This window comes from Pristiophorus japonicus, chromosome 8 (genome assembly GCF_044704955.1).
Source record: "Pristiophorus japonicus isolate sPriJap1 chromosome 8, sPriJap1.hap1, whole genome shotgun sequence".
NCBI classification, from domain to species: Eukaryota; Metazoa; Chordata; class Chondrichthyes; family Pristiophoridae; genus Pristiophorus; species Pristiophorus japonicus.
In genome coordinates this window covers 219,580,711-219,602,070 of record NC_091984.1, presented here as the reverse complement: position 1 = coordinate 219,602,070, position 21,360 = coordinate 219,580,711, and the positions used below count along the sequence as shown (strand labels likewise).

The 21,360-nt window shown below is 41.1% G+C and overlaps 1 protein-coding gene across 1 annotated transcript in view; it reads right to left on the bottom strand.

Moving 5' to 3' along the window:
* The window catches only part of LOC139269009 (probable E3 ubiquitin-protein ligase HECTD4), a 279,923-nt gene that overhangs the window by 25,460 nt on the left and 233,103 nt on the right, over window positions 1-21,360 (bottom strand). Inside the window, exons 53-63 of the mRNA XM_070887933.1 lie at window positions 19,362-19,499; window positions 18,697-18,833; window positions 17,570-17,734; window positions 15,222-15,399; window positions 13,080-13,285; window positions 9,965-10,095; window positions 8,835-9,040; window positions 8,060-8,239; window positions 6,175-7,457; window positions 3,681-3,888; window positions 352-575 (exon numbers count right to left, since the gene is read on the bottom strand). Of these exons, the coding sequence (XP_070744034.1) occupies window positions 352-575; window positions 3,681-3,888; window positions 6,175-7,457; window positions 8,060-8,239; window positions 8,835-9,040; window positions 9,965-10,095; window positions 13,080-13,285; window positions 15,222-15,399; window positions 17,570-17,734; window positions 18,697-18,833; window positions 19,362-19,499 (3,056 nt within the window). The remainder of the gene's footprint in view (window positions 1-351; window positions 576-3,680; window positions 3,889-6,174; window positions 7,458-8,059; window positions 8,240-8,834; window positions 9,041-9,964; window positions 10,096-13,079; window positions 13,286-15,221; window positions 15,400-17,569; window positions 17,735-18,696; window positions 18,834-19,361; window positions 19,500-21,360) is intronic.

Below are 21,360 nucleotides of genomic sequence, written 5' to 3'. Positions count from 1 at the left end.
TAGAGTCAGAACCCACAACCTTCTGACTCAGAGGCAAGTGTGCTACCCACTGAGCCATAGCTGACACTGTAGCAACCTTTTGATGCCAGGAACATCATCCAAATGTTGATGAGATGAATGACTAGTTACTATTTTTGGTGATATTAGTTGAGGAGTGTTGAGGTTGCCAAGGAACCTTTAAGCCAGTTGTGCTGTACAACACAGCTGAGATTAGGCATTGGCAGAGTGCGGTAATTATCCATCACATGGTAATAGGAAACCCTCGTCATTTGCTACTAGTTATACTACACATAATGGCCCATCTACAAAATACAAACAAAACCAATGCAGACCTTTGTCCAAAGCACACACCTGCGTGAGTTGATCCTCCAGAACTTTCTTTGGTGGCCGGACGTTGGTGAAAAATATTTGCAACAAGTTTCCTGGTGTCTGGGAGTTGATTTGTTCTTTACTGAGGAAAATGTCAGAAACTTTGATAGGTTTGGCTGGGGCAAGACTCAGCATCTGCTCAGAGTGTATACAGCTTCGGAATATCTCTGCAAGAACATCTCGTGCTCCAGGAACCACCTTATCACCTACATGAAAAAGCAGCAAAATAAAGTTTTAGATTATCTAGGAGATGCTTATTTATTTATTCACTTTTAAAAAATACAATTTTTCCTAAACATTAAAAAGAAAAGAACAAACTTGCATTTATATAGCGCCTTTCATAACCTTGGGATGTCCCAAAGCGCTTTACAGCCAATGAAGTACGTGTTGTAATGTAGGGAATCGCAACAGCCAATTTGCACACAGCAAGGTCCCACAAACAGTAATGTGTTAAATGACCAGATAATCTGAGAGATGTTGGTTGAGGGATAAATGTAGGCCAAGACATCGGGAGAACTCCCTGCTCTTCTTCGAAAAGTGCCATGGGATCTTTTACATCCATCCGAGCGGGCAGACTGGGCATCAGAATTAGAGGTTTACAAAACAATGCTCTGGGACAGATGCAAGATGGTGCGTGGGGTTTTAGCCAACAGTAAATAATATTGTCTATATTACGACTGATGGAGGCATTGAGACCACCATGTGAGGTGGGTTTCAGTGGGCCTCCATCATAACAAGTCACTGGCAGTAGCAAATAGATGGAACATCCACCTGTGAGCTCCCTCAATCTATTTGTACAAGCCAGCGATGTGGGTTTGCTGTTTCCAAACAGGTCTACAGCCATAACTTAATGTCATAAATACATAAATGGTCATATACACGTGCAGCTGTTTCAGCATTACTGCTAGCACCCCAATGTAAATCAGGTGTATCTGGAGCACCATGTACTGGAAGGAGTACCACAATATACAAATAACATCTCTCTGGAAAAACCTTGTGCATCCTCTGCTTACACTTTGCGTTTTTTCCTAACACTTCCTTGTGACGACATTAACTTCTATAAGCAGACCAATTTCATTATGAACTGAAACGGAGTCTCTATTCACAGGTTAGCAGCCCAGGTTTAACAAAGAACTTCTAATCGTGCTAATCTACATACTGAAAAACACGTGGGATGGCCACCATGTTTTTCCATCATTTTTTAAGGTGGAAAATAATTCCAGCGTACCACTTAACTAGTTTGATATTAAAGGCTCACCGGGGCTTTGACCCAACCCACACTGGTGGCAGCATCCATTACAGTGTTGAAGAATTGCTTGGACGCTACAAGTATCTGAACACAGTTTAAGGTCTCGTCAGCAAAACTTTGCTGGGGATGAACTGGAGTACACATCTGATTTTTAAAAAAAGGCAAGGTTGATATCCATGAAAAACCATTGCGAAAAAACAATGCTGTATACATACTTTGGAAAATAATTAGTTTTTGTGACCAATGCTTATGTTGTAAATGGAAGAAAAAAAAATACCAATTTGGGAGCTTCAAGATAGATTTATTTTAAAGAAAGATAAATCATGAATACTGGAATATAGGTCAATCAACATCTGGAAGAGAAGTTAACAGTTTGGCTGGTAACCCTCAGCTGTTCTGTGATGAAAGTGCACCTATGTACTTTGGGTACTGAACGACCTACTATGCATTTCCAACATTTGTTTTTACTGGATTTTAAAAATACTACAATCTACGAATCCAAATATCTTGGTTCCCTCCAACCAACTCAAGTGGGGCATAAACGCCGGCATGGACTGGATGGGCCGAATGGCCTGTTTCTGTGCTGTATACCCCATGTGACCCCATATTATAAATAATGGGTAATTCATAAATCGCCAATTCCCAATTTATCATCAACATTGTAATCCATTAGTAATATATTAATTAGCATGGTTAGAAGATTGGCTAACGAACAGAAAACAGAGTCAGGATAAATGAGACATTTTCAGGTTGGCAAACTGTAACTAGTGGGATGCCAGAGAGATCAGTGCTGGGGCCGCAACTATTTACAATCTAGATTAATGACTTGGATGAAAGGGCCGAGTGTAATGTAGCCAAATTTGCTGATGATACAAAGATAGGTGGGAAAGCAAGTTGTGAGGAGGATGCAAAGAAGCTACAAAGGGATTTAGACAGGCTAAGTGAGTAGGCAAAAATTTGGAAGATGGGAGTATAATGTGGGAAAATGTGAGGTTATCTACTTTGGTAGGAAAAATAAAAAAGCGAATTATTATTTAAATGGGGAGAGATTACAAAATGCTGCTGTAGAGGGATCTGGGGGTCCTTGTACATGAAACACAAAAAGTTGTTAGCATGCAGGTACAAATAATTAGAAAAGTAAATGCAATGTTAGCCTTTATTGCAAGGGGGATGGAGAATAAAAGTAGGGATGTCCTGCTGCAACTGTGCAGGGCTTTGGTGAGACCACACCTGGAGTACTGTGTACAGTTTTGGTCTCCTTATTTAAGGGGGGATATACTTACATTGGAGGCAGTTCAGAGAAGGTTCACAAGGTTGATTCTGGAGATGAAGGGGTTGTCATATGAAGAAAGGTTGAGCAGGTTGGATCTATAGTCATTGGAGTTTAGAAGAATGAGAGGTGAGCTTATTGAAATGTAAAAGATTCTGAGGGGGCTTGATAGGGTAGATGCAGAGAGGATGTTTCCCCTCGTGGTGTAATCTAGAACTAGGAGGCATAGTTTCAGAATAAGGGGTCGCCCATTTAAAACGGAAATGAGAAAGAATTTCTTCTCTCAGAGGGTCGTAAATCTTTGGAATTCTCTATCCCAGAGAGCGGTGGAGGTTGGGTCATTGAATATATTTAAGGTGCAGATAGACAGATTTTTGAAAGAAGAAAGTCAAGGGTTATGGGGAGAGAGTGAGGAAATGGAGTTGAGGCCAAGATCAGATCAGCCATGATCTTATGGAATGGCGGAGCAGGCTCGTGGGGCCAGATGGCCTACTCCTGCTCCTATTTCCTATATTCTTGTGTTATTGCTGAGCGATATGGGATAGTGACCTGGATCAATTCGTTGCTGATTTTTTTTCCTCGCAGAGGAAAATGCAACAGAGAACAGAAGCTCCACTTTCTCCTGCCGTGCACCAGAATAGTGCAGCCAAGATTGGGAACTGTACACATGAAGGATCATAAATCTAACCGCTGTGACAATGTCGCACAGCACTGTAGAAGATTTCTGATCATTTTTGTTAAGGGGGCAGCTTGGCTTCATGAATCCCACAGCAAGCCTGTCCTTTTGCTCACCTTTTATTAGCTTTTCAGTGAAATAATCTTCCAATGCTGAACTGCCCTGGGTATCAAACAAGCTCTGGTTTACGGACGACACAGTCAAAATCTCCTCAGTCGACATCTCCATTAATTCGTCTTCTCCATCCAGACTGGACAATCCAATCAAATCACTGCTGTTGAATAGACTGGCACGGATCTTTTCAATCTTTGCCCTCGCTCTCACCTACAAGTACAAAAAAATCATCACCTTATGACCCAAAAAGGATCAGTTATCCAATGTTGCAAACACAGTAATTCCTCCCCCCCTCCCCCCCCCTATCTCACTTGAAGGCGCTAACTCATGCTGAAGTTTGCTTCCACAGGTGGCAGCAGACTTCAAGTTCCTCACCCACTGTTGTGAGCGAGCCTAGATGGAATGTGCCAGCAGACTGTTCCATTAGGAGGAGAATATCAATCCTGTCCTTTATACATGGCCTTTTTCGATCTTATAAAGGCCTTTGACACTGTCAACCGCGAGGGCTTATAGAGTGTCCTCCTCCGTTTTGGATGCCCCCAAAAGTTGGTCAACATCCCTTGTTCAATAAGCACAGTGACTGGCTAGTAATGAATAGTTTACTAGCGATTTTTGCTACTTTCTAGCCCAAAAGTAAATTGTAGCTGGCTGCTTTGCTAGATAATTATGCACAGAGCGAAGCCTGAACCTGGAGCCTTCCTGATCGTGTGGTACTGTGACGTACAGTGATGGTGCATTTACTAACCATTGTAGTCCTGTGTAATAGACCATGAAGGTCTCTGGTTTGCCTATCTCAGCCAGGGCAATAGTGGGTGCACTACAAATAGCTTCAGTGTCCTTGAACCAGGGATGTTGATTTAAAAAACAACCATGAATCTGGACACCATTCTTTGCCAGTGCAACAGTGAGCCAGTCATTTCCCTCCTTGAGGCCTCAAAATTAGGCAGATGAGTTAATCAGTATGAAGTATTAAAAAATGTTTTAGTTCTGTATATCTGATGGGAGTTTTGCATTATGTATGGCTGGTCCTGGTATTGGTAGGTGTTAGAGATGACCAGAAATGTGAAGTATCAGTTTCATAACGCTGTCCGTATTTATATTCTTTGGATTGTACAGACAAATGTAGAAGCCCCGATGGCTGAAAGTGTAACCCCATGTCGACAGTTTATTTTCAGTATTGCTGGAGATCTAGGGCGTTAATAGTCATCGAGTTGCTGCCACGCCAACCTTGCAGTGCGGTGGTGTACCAACATACTGCATCATGAAATGCTAGGATATATGACTGCAGCCACAATTTATTAAATGTGGAATTAGTAATCACAACAGGTATACTGTACAAACGCTGACTTGAGCCACTTCTTTAAGACGGGGTGGAATGTGGATAACCAACCTCTTGAATATTTTTGGAATGGTGGGCAATGGGAGGATTAAGAAGTTGCAATAAATTGGTCAGGATAAGGCAACGCAACTCCTGCTAGTGATAGGCAGGTGTTTAAAGTGGACACAATAAAATAACTATGATGAAGGATCATCGACCTGAAACATAAACTCTGTTTCTCTCTCCACAGATGCTGCCTGACCCGCTGAGATTTCCAGCATTTTCTGTGTTTAGTTCAGATTCCAGCATCCGCAGTATTTTGCTTTTGCAATATATGTTGGGGTTGGGAAGAGAGAGGATGAAAGGAATAGACTTCAAGGTATTCAGTTTACAAGGAAGACCACAGATATTTGCTGAAACCATGAAACACAAATTTCTAGCTTACACAGCACTCCATTTTTTTCTGAAATTCATTATTGTAAACAAATTGCACAAAGTACAGTGAATAATGAACAGAGAAGCTAGGAAATAATTATTTTAGTAAACCAATTAATTTAAATTGAAAAATAATCACATTTGCAAATAAAAAACTTAAACATTTCACATGTCAGCTATTTGGCAAGGAATGTCTGTTTATTATGCAATAATGGTAATCACTAACGATGGTAATCCATAACAAATCACTCCAATATTTTTCCAGATTCCTATTCTGCAAATATTGAGTAATTCAAGCTCTAGATATGCAAAACCAACCTATGCCTCATTCAAACTAATAAAGTAACATAATAAATAATCACAATTATTTACAAAGTTCTGGATGGTTAGATTTGGATAATAAAATTGCGTCTGAATGGCTTAAACACTACAGTATAAAAAACACAAATATAATAAGCACTTACAGATGTCATGACCCAGGTTAACTTGTAGCTTCAATTGGTACTTTAATCCTGTTTAATAGCCTCAATTAAGAAAAACCATACAATTCAGATTTAAACTGAAATTACACTGCCAACTATTATGATGCAAAAGACCTTGAATATTTCACAGCAGGATGCAACAAGGGAATAACTTGAATTCTAAAGCAGAATTGAGAGAGAATTTAAGAGCCTGCTTTAAATTATAAACGCACATCCTCCTTCACATTTAAAAAAAAAATGAATGGTAAACCCTAAACTTACCTCAACTATGGCGTAACCTTTGATGGGTCGTGTCACAAGTGGATTGTTGTCCAGTGACGTCACCGTGTACATGGATCCCACGTCGGAGATAGAAGCAGAGTCTGCGCTGTCCATGGGTTCTCCTAGACTACCAAGACTGCCCAAGCTCCCAGTGCTGCACAGGGATAGATCGAGGCTCTCCTGACTAGATACTGTGTGTGGATCAATCATTCCCTGTGGTGTAGCTATGTCATGACTTGCTTGAAACTGGTCTACTGAAAGGTCACTTGTTGTCCGAGAAACACACTGGGAGCTGCAAATCGAGGTCTGGCTGGTAGAGGCAGAGGCGCTCATACTCATAGCTGGTGTCACACTGCTGCCACTGCTTACATCCAGACTGTCGACTGCTGTTGACTTCTCAAGTTCCAACTTGCTATCGGATTTCACCTTCAACCTCTTGGGGTCATCATTCTGCAATGGTATGTAAATCTCGTCTTTGAAGACACCACCATGTGCACTGCACGCCCTGCGAAGGGCACTTCGGACAACGCATTCCTCAAGATGCGTTGGTATTCCTGAGATCACCAGCAACCTGCTGTGCGAGGTGGAGCCTACCAAAGCCTGGCAGGCATCTGAGATGGCATCATTTGTCACCCCGAGACCCTGAGTGTCCTTGTTGGTAAGGTGGCGGAGGATCATGAGCAACGTCAAGGCTCTGTGGAACCACAGCATGTCCTCTGGTTTACTTCCGCCAATATTCAAGATGGACGTGTCACTCTCACTACCCCGCGAGGTGAGTCGCTTCCCGGTTGCTGATGTCTTCTCCCGTTTCATTTTGACCTTTTTCCGCTTGGAAAGTAGGCTTGGGCTCTGTGGTGTCTGCCCTGGTGAAGAGGAAGAGGAGGAAGAGGAATCGCTGAGGCTCGGTGCGCTTGTGGAGGTCATCACATTGACCACTGTGCTCATATTGATGGGCAGTGTTACCTCCGCAACTGCAAGACAAATCTCCATCAAAGCATGGAAGTAGGTGGAGAAACGGCCTTGGTCAGTCACTCCAATTCCAATACCAGAGCTGTTCCCAGTCACCCAGTTTTGTGTTTCTTCATCATATAGTTTGCGGAGCTCAGTTTGTATTGCCATCAGAACGGCCAGGCATGGGTTTAACTGGATGGCAATGGATGAAGACAGGCCAGATGGATTCTTCTTCTGTTCCAGCTGATGGATTTTGCGCAGGAGCTCAGCGACTAGGTGGAATATCATCTCCTTTATGCTGGGGGACAGGTCTGTTGTCCACAAGAGGTTGGCTATGAATTGGGGAGGTAAGCAAACGCAGAAAAAAGACATTAAAGTACATTCCAGTTAATAGCGATATTTGCTTAAGAGAAACCAACATACTTATAAATTGCACACCTCGAGGGAGGGGTAGAAAAATAATAAATCAGCTAGGGTTGGTGCTCCTGACCACGATCCAATGAAACCAGCTGAAATATACACAGATGGATACTGGACAAGATGGTCAGGCTCAGCTGTGATCCTCCCATGAGCAATTTGCTTGCCTCGTCTGGGGTTACACAAGATCAAGGGTCTTGGATCCTATGGAGTCTTACAAGTATCTTCAGAAGGAGAGAACATTGTAGGGGATGGATCTTAATTTGCAAAACTTTCAGTTACATTGCAAGGTATCAGCAAAACTAGTAATAGCACGCCAATCAGATCTTGCAGTCCCTGTGCATCACATGATATTAACAAGCTACCATTTCTTTTGGACATTGACATTGGATCTACACACTTTAGTGTGGGACTGGACGTCATTAAATAAATACATTTAAAAAAAAAAATTACATTTTACTAATAAAACATGTACAAGGTACACATCCCCAAACCTGTTACTGGCAACTCGTCTTACCAAACAGCTCAACAACATGCAGGAGAACTGATGCAGGAATGGCATCAAGTTCATCCTCGGATTTTCCGTCACTTTCTACCAGTTTCCATGTTAGCAACTGTTCAGCAAATGCCATTGCCAGAGGAAATTCCAGAGGCAACGAGTTCAACACCAGCACCGCACCAGGTGGCGGGGAGACACCTGGGAAGAGGAAATTCAAAACCAAATTAAATAATCAGCTTTAGGAAACCACATAGGAAGGAAGTTCAAAAACAAAGAACCAGACTTAGAATAACTGGAGAGCAGATCTATACACGAAAATGCTTGTCTAAAGAAATTAGTGATCTGCTGCCAAAGCCAATTGAGAAGGCACCACATGGTGCACCTTTAAGCTGCACAGACCAGACACTCGGGTTTGATTCCTAAACTATGTGAAGCTGATCACAGCAAGGTGGCAATTAGAGCGCTACAATTGACCTGAACACCTTTGGGCTAGGATATGGGGAAAAACCTCAAGAGTTCCTGTTCCTTTCAGCCTGTGGACATTCTTCGAAGTTGACAATGGTCACTTGGACGAAACTAGGGAGTGCGCTGTCAGCATCAGTGAAACAGTACCTGTGACTCAACACTGTCCAGGAGAGGAGGGGAACTATTTTATTTTTAAAATGACCAATTGAGGAGCATTGCTCTTTAAAGATTAAATTTGATTATTTTTAAAAAACTTAATGATTCATTCCAACACTCAAATTAGTTTGCATGTATTGGAGATCATGTTTGCAGAACTATTCCAACATACCTAGTTTGACATGCAGCTTGTCAGTAGGGATGACAACGGAGGGGTACTGGTTTGTGGTGGGGGGTGGAGTCAACCCAGTGTTAGTGGGTGATGCATCTTTCGGATAGCATACTGTTTCTGTAAGGTTAAGTTGTCCATTTCTCCGCACCTTGTGACCCAGTCCATATACCAGCACTCTAACCCAAGGAGCCTTATAGAGAGAGGAACTAAGCAATAAAAGAAAAGAATAAAAGGATTAAAACGGTTTACAATTGTAAATTTATTACATTCATCAAGTTCACTGGGTAGAATATAGCCCTCAGTCTTCAAGTAGGTGTTCTCGATATATTATAGGTAAAGTTCCATAGCTAGCAAAACTTGTGAAATTTTTAGGATGCCTGCTCACTAAAAGCATAATGCTCTTGCCCTTACTTTCAGTAGTGAACATGGTGTCAAATACTGGTGAATTTTCCCATTTCCTTAAAATGAAGGCAATTTGCTGTTTCCTGCAGCCAAGCTTAAATCTCTAGCTACTTGTTCACAACTACAAAAGGGCTGATGTAATTATGAGATGTGCACTGCCTTGCCTGGACGTGGTAGCCTTGACCCTTTTTGCATATATGTAAGAGAGCGCAAGTCTGTCAGAAATTACTGGCAGCTAGGGAGCATGTGACAATTTTTTTCGTCTGGCAACAGAAAAATGTTGGCACAATAACCAAAATGATGGTGAGATTAGGCAACAATTAGAATAATCACTCTGACAAAGTAAAGTTCAAATTAAGGCCAGAGGTTGGTGAAGGTCTTTCCAAAAATGAGGACTGGATGGTGGCATGTGATACAAACATGTTCTTCAATTTCTGGCGCTCCAATCCAATCCAGCCCAGATTTTGACAACAGCCATATAGACAAGGCCATTAAATCTTTATACAAGGATGACCATTTGTTTTTCTGCGAGAGAATTATTATGTTTCATATTCTCCAGCAAAGAAGCTGCACTTATTGATGTCGTGCAACTTCCTAGATAATTAAAATTCAACAATTGCAGGAAATGCCAAATGTACCAGTGGGATTGAGGGGCCAACTGTACAACTTTAAACATTCAAACCTCCTCTAAATGCTCATTTCATTCAATATGTTTCAATCATGCTTACTCTTTCCTAAATCCTGCTGGACTTTCCTTGCACGACACCATGACAAAGGCAGCCCCTGGAAAATGCATATCCAGGCTCACTTTTGACTCAGTCACTGGGAACTCTTCAGATGGAAACTGTTCTGGTGAATGCTGCAATGCAACAGCATAAATATCAGTTTGATCAGTCATAAAAAAGGCATGGCTGTCACTGGGATTTTAGTAAAGCACCATTTTAAAAACCACAAATCACAGCAGCATTAAATGACAAAATATAAACATATCAATGCTAAAATACTGCAGTGAAAGATACAAAGTACAGAATATGATTAATTGCTCAGTAGCTATTTACTCATCCCTTAAATCTATGAATAGAAGTTATTTACAGAAAACACAATAAACCGAGAAAGGGAATTCCACATTGCCACAGCTTGAACAAGAGAGATGACTACATCTCTGTCCTCTGACTCCTACACTGTTTTAATGAAGCTCGAGGAACAGCACCTCATCTTTCCATTAGGCACTTTACAACTTTCTAGACACAACATCGAGTTCAACAATTTTGGATCATAGCCACTGCTCCCATTTTTCCCCAGATAGCAGGTACTGTTTCTGCTGCTGCCATTTAGAGCTCCTCTTTGACTCACCTTGGTTTGTTTACTTGTCCATTACCACCCCTTTTTGCCTTGCATCATCATCCGGTTTGCCATTTAATCTCTCCTGCCTTCCACGCCATCATAGACCTTCCCTTTTGTTCTCTCCTCCCTCCCTCCCTTGCCTCTGTACTTGCTTAAAAACCAGTTACATCTGTAACATTTTCCAGTTTTGATGAAAGGTCACCGCCCTGAAACGTTAACTCTTTCTCTCTCCACAGGTGCTGCCTGACCTGCTGAGTATTTCCAGCACCCGCAGTATTTTGCCTTTGTCGAGATGAATAGGTTGTCGACTCTCTAATAAACATTTTCTGAAACTCAAGTTGATGTTCCTACTGTGCAGCTTCAGAATGAGGTATTGAAACTCAATCTATTATATTGGTGCTAGCATTCTGGCAGGATGTTAGTACTTGAACCAGCTTGGCTAGAGTTGAGATGGGCAATAGTTGGCTTCTTATGTTTTTGCACTGTTTATTTCAATTCTGAGAAACATCGAACAATACAATTATAGATTGTGCGCTTGGGTTGTGATTGGAGCGTGCAACGTGGCTCTATAATTCTAGAGTGAATTCGAATAGTAGCGGTGGTCTTAAATGTATCACTCCAACATTAAAGCATAATTATACAAGTGTGACATTTCCTGCAAAGGTTTTGGGTATTATATTGGTTCCAAAATAAAGCATTATTTGAAAGGAAGAGTGTTTTTATTAAAGTGCTCCTGATTTTGACACAAGGGAGCTCTGTAAACATACTCTATATGCGTTGCCAGGACCTGAAGCTTACAAGGTCAGTTCCTGACCTCAGCTGTGGCCATCAGGGGAAACAAGGCAATTTAGAGGCCTGAATAAAACACGAATCAGCATCCCTACAAGTTTCCCCACAGCTCAAATGTGGCTGGTTGCACAATACTGCAGAGGCCTCAGTAGAGATTGCACACTGGTCTGTCTTGCAACAACTAGATGTGTAGCATAGGGAGGCTGAAAGGTGGGTAAATATAAATATCTATCCTAAACAAGAACATAATAGGGTATAGTGTTCTCAGTTTCAAAATGTTTTACTTTAGAGACTATTGCAGCTGCAAAATTGGATTAAAAAAAAATCTCAAGATGTACAAAAAATTCAAGTTCCCCAAGAGGTATTATCTCCAGGATTGCATAAAGCACCTAAGCCAGCAACTGGAGAAGATGTTGCTAGTCACATTAGTTAGCTGTCTGGTCAAGTTTCTTATCACAAGCAAGTGAGTTGGGCCCCCACTTGGTGTTGAGCCTGACAACTCAAATTAACATTGGAACACATTGCCTTGGTGAAGCCAAGTATGGCCAAGATTCAAAGTTAGATCTCCATTTCAATTCTGGATTCTTCTACATATTTTAAATTTTTTTTGCAATATTTTATTCATTTAAACTTCCCTTCTTGAAGTATCCCTCAGCCAACCGATACACTGGCTAAGAGGGTAGCCAGGCAATTTATATTGATGCTGTTTCTGCTAGGATGTGGAGTGCAAGAGCAACTTGAGATAACTTTACCTCTGATTTTCCATCCCACAGTGACTGGGACTTGATGCATGATCATCTGGTCATAAAGCTTTGACACAGATGTTTATTCTGTATTGTTCTCAACGCTCAGAAGTTTGCAGCCAAATATGGTCTCTATTTATAGCACCTACCCTAAGGCAAGTTAAATTGCTGGGGAAATTTCTCACTCCTCTGCCAACTTCGCTGTTGCATCACCTCACTACTTGTGTAGGAAGTGCCGAAGCCGAGGAACACCATCTATTTTCTCCTGCTAGCAGCATGCAGAAATCAGGTTCTGAAGAAGGGTGCACACTCACCATGTTAGCCTGCCTTTTCTCTTTACAGATGCTGACTGCTCTGCCAAGTATTTCTAGCATTCTATCCTCGGAAATCATTGGGAAGCAATGTATAAAATGCTGAACACCAAACATCGATTATTTCAATACATTCCTCTGGTACTGAAGATATCTTTCAAATATTTTACGTCCTGAGCAAAGCCTACCACAGAAAGAGACAACCTGTTGAGTGAACTTTGAGAAAGTTTCTTCATTGTGGTACTGCACTGTCTTGAACCAGAGATTCCTTGTACCATTTCCTATTCCACTCATTTTTCCCCCACATCTCAAAACTGTGGAAATTCTTCCTTCATGTTTGCTTCTCCTACAATCTCTAGACTTTCAAAACCCATGCTTGGCACTGCCTATCCACCATTTCCAGATGTCTCTCCAACTTGGCTGGTGTTATGCACTATAGCTCTTGGTCAAACCAAGTTTTTCAATAATATAAAAAAATCAAATCAAAAGAAAGGTCCTTGGCTCATTCACTGAAGGCAACTAAAGACACCTTTAAGGCAAATGGTCAATGGGAGAACAAGGTATGTAAGCTGGAAACGGCTATAAATCTGGTTTAATTTATTTTAAAAAACATGGTTAAACTCAGGTTTGTCAAATATAAATTGAAGGAATTGTACCTGTAGGAAAGAGCAGATCTGTTTTGTTAAATCCAACAAACTGTCTTCACCCTGGTGCAAGGCTCGTGTTATAGCAACGGTAAGCCATTCTCTGATGGAATTGGAGTTGCCCTGGTAGAAGAGGTCAGTGGAAGAGCAGTTCTGACCCTGGTTACAGTGCTGGAGGGATTGAGCCAGAAGAATTGAATTGGAGCTGATTGTTCCATCTGCAGTGAAAGAAAAAGGTACACCACAAATGTCTCAAATTATTTTACTGAACTCTCCTTTTCAGATACAGGGTCTTATTTTAAGCCACATGGCATCGGGACTCATTATTTTCTTCACTGATATCACAACCACTCATTCCCTCTACCCCCCTCCCCCAACCACATGGAGCTTTACCAACACAAACCCCTACAGGCAAGGGAGGGGCATGAATTGGGGATTCAGAATTATTCATGGTTCCCAATTTTGTTGCTCCCAATGTTGTAAGTGGGCTAAAGAGGCTTTGTCAGTCACAGAGAAACTCTCTCCTATACAATGTTCCATCTAACATATTTCTCCTTCTTCCTCCCCTCCAAACAGGAAAAAAGGAGAAAAGGTGAAGTCAATCACCAGGCCACTCCTATATACTCCTAGTGGCTGGCTTACCATGTAGTCAACAGCATGCTGCAAGCTATTGGCTTGCATGCTATTGGCTGCTGTTGGTACATGGGACTGGTGAGAGCAGCAAAGAGAGAAACAAAATAACTTGCAAAGATATGCTTGTACCCTCAAAAATAGGGTTGCCACATTAACATTCATTAACTGAAGTCCCATTCTCTTTGTGCCCCCCACATATTCAAGGTTTGGACTGTTGTACTGTGTTGTAATTATGGTTATTGCTTCATTATAAAGGGTCACACCATCAAAAAGAATTCAAACTGAAAATATCAGCGCATTCTTATCATTCAGCACTAAAGTATTAATAGCAAAACTGCAGGCAAAGATGAAGGGTGTTGCTGAGGAAACACTCCTTATTTCAAAGAGCTAGAAAAGGATAAAATTGGATTTTTGCCTTTTAGATTTGATTGAATTGAGGTACAAATTAATTTTTTTTGGAGTCTGCAGTTTTTTTGATCTATTTTCTTCATTTCCCAGCTTTTGGGTTTCCCAAGCGTCATTCCACAGCCAGAAGAACCAAGTACGGTAAATGTGTGCTCTCTGTTGTGCTGTATAGTAAACAACTGTGAGGAGATGAATAGCAGCAGCAGCTAACTTGCCCACAAGTTCTCATCTGTGCGTGCCTCTCTCTCTCCACCCCCCACCTGATGTGTTAATAGCCAGCATCTGCTTATCAGATCTTCCTGATGTATTCCAAGAGTAGTTTATTATGTGCGAATCAGGGGTGCATACCCATGAGCTACCGCCAGCAAGTCCACAGTCATACTCCACTGCACTGCCAGGGCTCTGGTGCTTTCCAAACATGCATCTGTTCCATTGTACAACATAAAGATGTACTGTAAATATTTGGAGTAGTTAGGGCATGACATTGGAGAATAGATAGAACCATTTCTTAATTAGAAGTAAAATTAATGTTAGTTTAAAAAAAAATAAAACATAGCTTTAAAATAATGTCTAAAAGTACACAATGCTTTCAGTCTACACTTTGCCCCTGTTCACAATTCGGTTTGTAATTTAAATATTTTTTCCCTCTGCCCCCAATTTTCTTCTCATTTTATGAAGGTAGCAACTCATGTTGGGGTACAGTTCCATGGGCAGTAACTCTCTGGTACCTCATTCCAGGAACCATTCATCATGTGTCAGTCTAGACAGTGAGTGTTGGCAAGATGTATGACCACAACCAACCTCCATCCTGCTCACTGAGGATACCTATAATGCTTCAAACACTCCCTTGGCTAAGATTAGCTAACTCAGCACTGACTGGACAGTGAACCTGAAACTTTACTAGCGTGTATGGCTCCCTGACAAACCACACAGTGCATTTTCCCTATTAAGCCACTGGTGACCCAGTTTATAAAATTTATATCTATTTTTCACAATTAAGAGCTGAAAGAAAGTTTGGTTCCTTCCCAACTTGCAAACCTGGATTCTGAACATCTAGCCTCAGCTATTTCAAGACTGCTTGAAAATGTACAAGTAGTTCAGTTTGTCGTCACCAACCTGATAGTGGTGGGGCCAGAAGTTGATTGGATAATAGCTGCAGATGCTCCAGCGTGATGTCACGCACTGCAGGGATATGGAATAGACGAGTAAAAGTGTGCGGAGACTTAGGGGCGAAGATGTTCAGCAATGCCATACGGCAGTACAATCTGGCCAAAGAAGCCTCACAGCGCAGCAACTCTCTGTAAGCAATAGTACAAAGGTAAAAATACACCAACAAGGGGAATTAGAGAAAAAAAAATCAGGAACAATTGAGAAGACGACCTTACAATAGCCTATTCAATTATTGTACAAATTACACCCCCTCCCTTTCAATTATCAACTACTTAATGGGGAAATGGAGGCTTAGGGATTAAGGAGAAATGCTTTCAACTTTCACAGTGTAGTCCTTTCAATCCAAGTCACATTCACATCACATTTCAGAGACTGGAGCTTGGAAATGTCATATTTGGGCACTTTACCTCAGCATTTCCTATCTATCCCATTTTGCTCACTGTCTTCAGTGAACCTTCAAGAGTGCGTGTATCAGTTTTTCCAGAGGGGAAGCAGAAAGAGGGGCAAATAAGGCAGGAAGTCAAACAGTCTCAAGTTCACGCTTCAAACATTGAAGATGTGATTTTCACAAATAGAAATCTTGGTTAAAAAAAATCTTTATAGGGGCACTGCAGAGCATGTATGTAGCCATTTTAGAAGTAGCTGCTCTTAAAAAAAAAAATTGTTTAAAGAGGACGTGAAAAATCTAACTGTTCCATTCATTTTTGGTTGTGTCACATTTCAAGTGTCAGAACATACACAAGACTCTCACCTTTACTAGGATCACTTAAAAAAGTTAGCAACCTAGCACTTGGTTTTCTGTTCTTGTACTTTTTAAAAAAAAAAAGTATTTAACAGTGAGCGCTGATGACATCAATAAAGGAAACAAGCAAGGAAGAATTACTCAATTTTTGACATTGAAAGCAATCAGACCTCAAGCATTGCTTCAGGAAATGATTATCTTGCTACCAACACTGAACTTCAGTGCAGGGCCATGGGCAAGGAATGGTGTGCATCTACTCATGACCTGTTCTCTTCCCTGTATATCTTAACTGTATTAACAGCTGACTTGACTCAAAGTTCAGTGGTTTTGGCAGTGAGTAATTGATCCACAGACCAGGAAGGTGCCGGGTTCAACTTTCAATCGGTGTTACGTTGGTTGAACATCCAGGGCAACAATAGGGAGCATCAATTGGTTTTAGGAGCCCTGAGTTAGGGAAGGAAGAATTAAAAAAATACTGTTGGGTCCCCTCCCCTGATTGCTATTCAGGATTCTCTGCTGGATGTCTGCATCTGTTAGCAGTGGGCAAGGACAGGATCAGACTCAGCTGAGAAAATCTGTGATGGAAAAGCCTGCATCAAGGACCATACTCAATGGACACTTGGGAGAGGATCTTGGAGGTGCCGGTGCCCAGTGCCCTTGTAACAAATTCAGAAAAAGGAGGGGAGGAGTGAAAAGTGGCTAAAAGACAAAGCATTGTGCTGCTAGATCACCACCAACTATCTCCACTTTAGAGGAGCAAATATCTGGACCGATTCCTTTACAGCACACCTTGTTTTTTTTAAATTGAGAAACTAAGGTGAAGCACCAAAGCTCAACATACAGATTTTTAAAAATAATTGAGAAGTCAAACTAAATTATTAATTGATACATGGCACCAACTTTCAGTTTTAAAAGCCTGTTGACTGCAGGAGGATAGGAAGACCGAGTGAGGCAACAACAAAGGCTGCTTTTTGCCGAGTGTAAAACTGAACAGGTGCAGGGCATTTAAAATGCGCATGGGAAAAAGAGCCTCACTATTGAAAGCAAACTTTTACTGAACAATTTTTATTTAAAAATACTGGACTGCTGAGTTAAAAACAGGATGGATTGTCACCCTAATAATGGCGCTATAGTTTAAAGGTCCTGGGAAAGAAAGAGCTACATTAGGAGACTGAATCGAATGTTGATGATAGCAATAGAATAAGGGCTTTATTGTCTGATTACAGACAACTACAAACCTACTCCTTCCTTCCAGTGCTGGTGACTATTTGATAGGTTTTAAAATTGCTCAATGTTTGTCGTGGAACCATACACAGGTACAAAACAAAACTTTAATTTATGTTGGGTATGTACACATCATTCCTTGGATTTAACCTAGAACATTTCCTCTTTAATGAAGCCAACAACTCGTCTCAACGAGAATTTCAAGGGGCATTCAGTGGCCGCAGGTACCGTTGTGTGGAATAACCTCTAATCTCAGATGGGGACATTGGATTCAGTTCTTCAAACTCCATTTTACATTTCAATCATTGACTCTTTACTCTGAAATAACTTGCCTATGAATCTGGATGTTCGTGTTGTCCAGGGTGACTAGTCCATAAGCAGCTGTGCGTCTGTATCCTGTGGGAGGGCGCTCCAGCATGTCAATTGGATACCAATAACGAACCAGCACACCTTCGCTTCGCAAGTACGTCTCCACCTGAACCAATTCATTTGCCTAAATTGGAAAGCATGAGCGGACAGTGTTTTACATGGACAATAAAGGCAGTGGTAATGTTTTATTAAACAGCAACAAGAGTGCAAACAGGCAAATGGATGTACATTAAACAAGATTCCAGAATATTCGCCATGCGTACAACTACAGGGAAAAACCAGCAAGGGATACTGTATAGTGGATGTGATTTGGTTTCCCATTCTCTTCAGTGCTATAAGCTGATCATTTTGAGTGTCTGAAGTAATTGAAAAGCTGGTCTAAATAGTAGCCCCAATACTACTCCAAGGGAAAGGTTTGACACTCCAGGTAAACAGAAACAGCCAAACTTATTGGGCTCTTCTCAGCTGTTCCACATTAGACTTGCCCAAAACAGTGAGCTTTCCTAAAACTGGAAAAAGTGAAGATCCCAAATTCTGTTGTGAAGAATCGGTTTGACCACTGGATATTACTGGTGCAGTCCTTAAACACACCGGTGGCAAGAATGGCTAATTGCAACATTACAATGTCATTTTCTTTCTTTCTCTGTTCAGCTTCATATCAGACAGGTCTTCTGATTCACAACTGAAACAGTTGACACTTGAACCTGATTTCCAATGCATTTAATTTATTTTCAGACAATGAAGATTGGCATCACTGGGAGTGGTGAAGAGGAAACGAGTGATTGCAGATGTGGAGCATTCTTTGACCTTCTATACAACAAGGGCACTTCTGCTCCCACTTTCTCCCTTTCCTCAGCATCCCACATCTCCTCATCTAGGAAGGCACTGAGCCACACCATGCCTTTTGCCAATTCAGTGGTACTGATATCAGTTGCAGGACAGGCACCCCAGTTAGAACTTCCTCTGTTTCTGCCCTCTTCTTCCTCCCCCAAAAAAGATGCAACACCATGTTTCTGCATGCCACTGCATTTAATAACCTATGAAGTGATTGAAATTCTCAGCTGAAACATTTTTTTTTAAACCTACCGTATCAACGTCAAGAACAACTCCATTCAAGCCGAAAGTTTTCATCATTCCTCGGATGGCAAATTTTGGTAAAGCAGTGCCACCAGTGCTGCTGTTGAGATTATTACTGTCCGGATACCGGATCACCACAGTCAGGCCTGTAGCCAGACAGAACAAACCATTATTATATGACACTGGTACCAGAACAAATCCTCTCACCATTCAAGAGAGGTCAGGTTTACATTAAATGCAATTGCCTCTGGACGACACTGGACCCTCTGAAAACCAAGTTAACCAAAGACAGCTGAAGGTCTGTACAGGCCAACAATGGCACTTGGTCCAGGCCACTGATGCTCAGATGGACCCAACATCAGCCTCTGGACCTTAGCCCCTGCTATACACTACCTTTATATGTATTGAGGATGATTTTGTTGCCTCCGACTGCATCGCTGCCAGATTCTCTCCGACAGTGCATTGGCTATTGAAAGCAATTCTGTTTGATAAAACAGGGTCCAAGTGTTTCATGGGAATAACCTTGCAGTAGGCAGAATGAGCAGACAGACTGCAATGGGAACAGAACCTACCTCAGAAGTAAATTATCTGCTTCAGTGCAATCAGGGGAAATGCAGAGTGGATTAAACTACATAACAAATCTATTAAACTTGGTACTACAGGAAAAAAATTACCTTTTCGAACTTTATCTGTTGTGAATTTATTGGCTTCATCTTTAATGTCCTCAATGGTTGGGAGGTAGAGATCTCTGGGTATGCCACCATTCTCTTCATACAGGAACTCCACAGTCTGACGAGCAATATCTACCATACCTATTTAAAACCAATTATCCATTTGAAGATTTTAATACTACTTATCTGTTGTACCTGAACAATCATTACAAGTATACAGGGATAATGTCAATGCAATTATACCTTTGCTATAGTTAGGGGATTTAAAAAATGTTACCTTGAAGGAAAGATCTTGCCTTTAATGTTCTCCTGTACGTGCCTATCATTCCAAAACTAAGATTTACCAGAAAGCTATTTACATATTAATAAATGGGTCTTATATACAAGTTCACATTTTGTGTTAAATGCTAAGTGAGACACTTCAAAATTCAGTACTGTCTGGCTGTGTGTGTACCAGTCTGTTACTGAATTATGAAACCATTACAATTGGCATCGAAGACTGAAACAATATCAGAAATGCATTTGTGGAAAGTGAATACTATAAAAGAAAAATTGATGCACATAATTCTCAGGCCTACTGGCAATTAGATTGAATGGGCATCTAAGTAATCGTCTTAACTCCAGTGAGGTTACACAACTCCACAATGCCTCATTAGAGATAAAGCATAGAACCCCATTTATCAAGAGATTGACAAGCTCAGTTAAGGAACACAATCCAAATGGAAGGGACCAATTCAGTCACCTGGCAGTGCCAAGAGATTGCTATGGACCTTACTGGGTATACAAGACTTTTGGCAGCTATTTTCTTCAGGATCCTCCCACAAACAGAGGAAATGGCTAGAGTTTCTTTTTTTAAGTGCCTTGAAAATGAGGGATATTGGAGTTTCTAAATGCAAGTACATTTGTACCATCTCTCCTTTTCTTTCCCATATGTTTGCAATTATGAAATCAGGACTGGCAACCTTCCTCATGCATCCTTAATTTGTGGCGTTCCTTCCCCTCTTCAGAATTTAGAACTTCTGGTTGACGCACGTTCCTTTTGCTTTTTCCTCTGCAGCCAAACAAGGATAATTCTAACTCTGTCTTTAAGTCCTCTGCTGTTTGCGACTGCTCAACTTTAAATTTAAAAGGTTGATAACCCTATGTTGCCACCTTTATTAAACTTTTCATTTTTTACTTCGATATTTTCCTTGGGTCCAGCATCTCGGACAACTCCTGTAGGCAAATCCCTGGCTCCCTACGAACCAGGTGAGGGTTTTACCTGACCAGTACCTAGCTCATTTGAAGCGAGCCCAGGGGTCAAACAAAAAACCCCGTAGTATTGTATTTCAGCTTATTGATTATATCACGTCCTCGTGATTCTCCTCAACTATGGAAGTTAGCGGTATTAACTGGACCATAGTTTATGCTATAAAATGGCCAACGGATTTAATTGTAAATAGTTAAGTGAACAGTTTCAATAACACACTGCAGCTTTACAGTAATTACAGACTTAACTATCCCTCCTGGGAAGATAGAAAATAATAATCCTATCGGCTGCACTGTACTTCAAGCAGAAATGGATCAGGTACAAGGTTGCTGAGTTAATCTTACGTAACAGCTCACTGCTGACAGAGTCTCTCTAGCTAATCTATCCATCCTGTTTTTAGGCGGACTACTTAAGCAAAACAGCATGAGATAAACTTTCAGAATTCTGGCCAGAACAAAATTTAAGTATATATCTCAAATTCAAATTGAGCTGATAATCTAATATATATTCAAACAAAACCAATAGGACTCTTGTGTTTGAAATTAATGCCTTGGCCCCTCCCTCAGATATCTATCACGAACATTACATTTGTTCTGGAGCGACTGCACATAAATATTGAGCTATTTTCAGAGAATGAATTTGTATTTTAACTTCATGACAAAGAAAAATAGTAAATAACAATACAGGGTATAAAGTGGTTTCATTTTTGTCATAACGCCCTTTAGAGGAGACGTGAGGTCTTGTCTTGCAGTG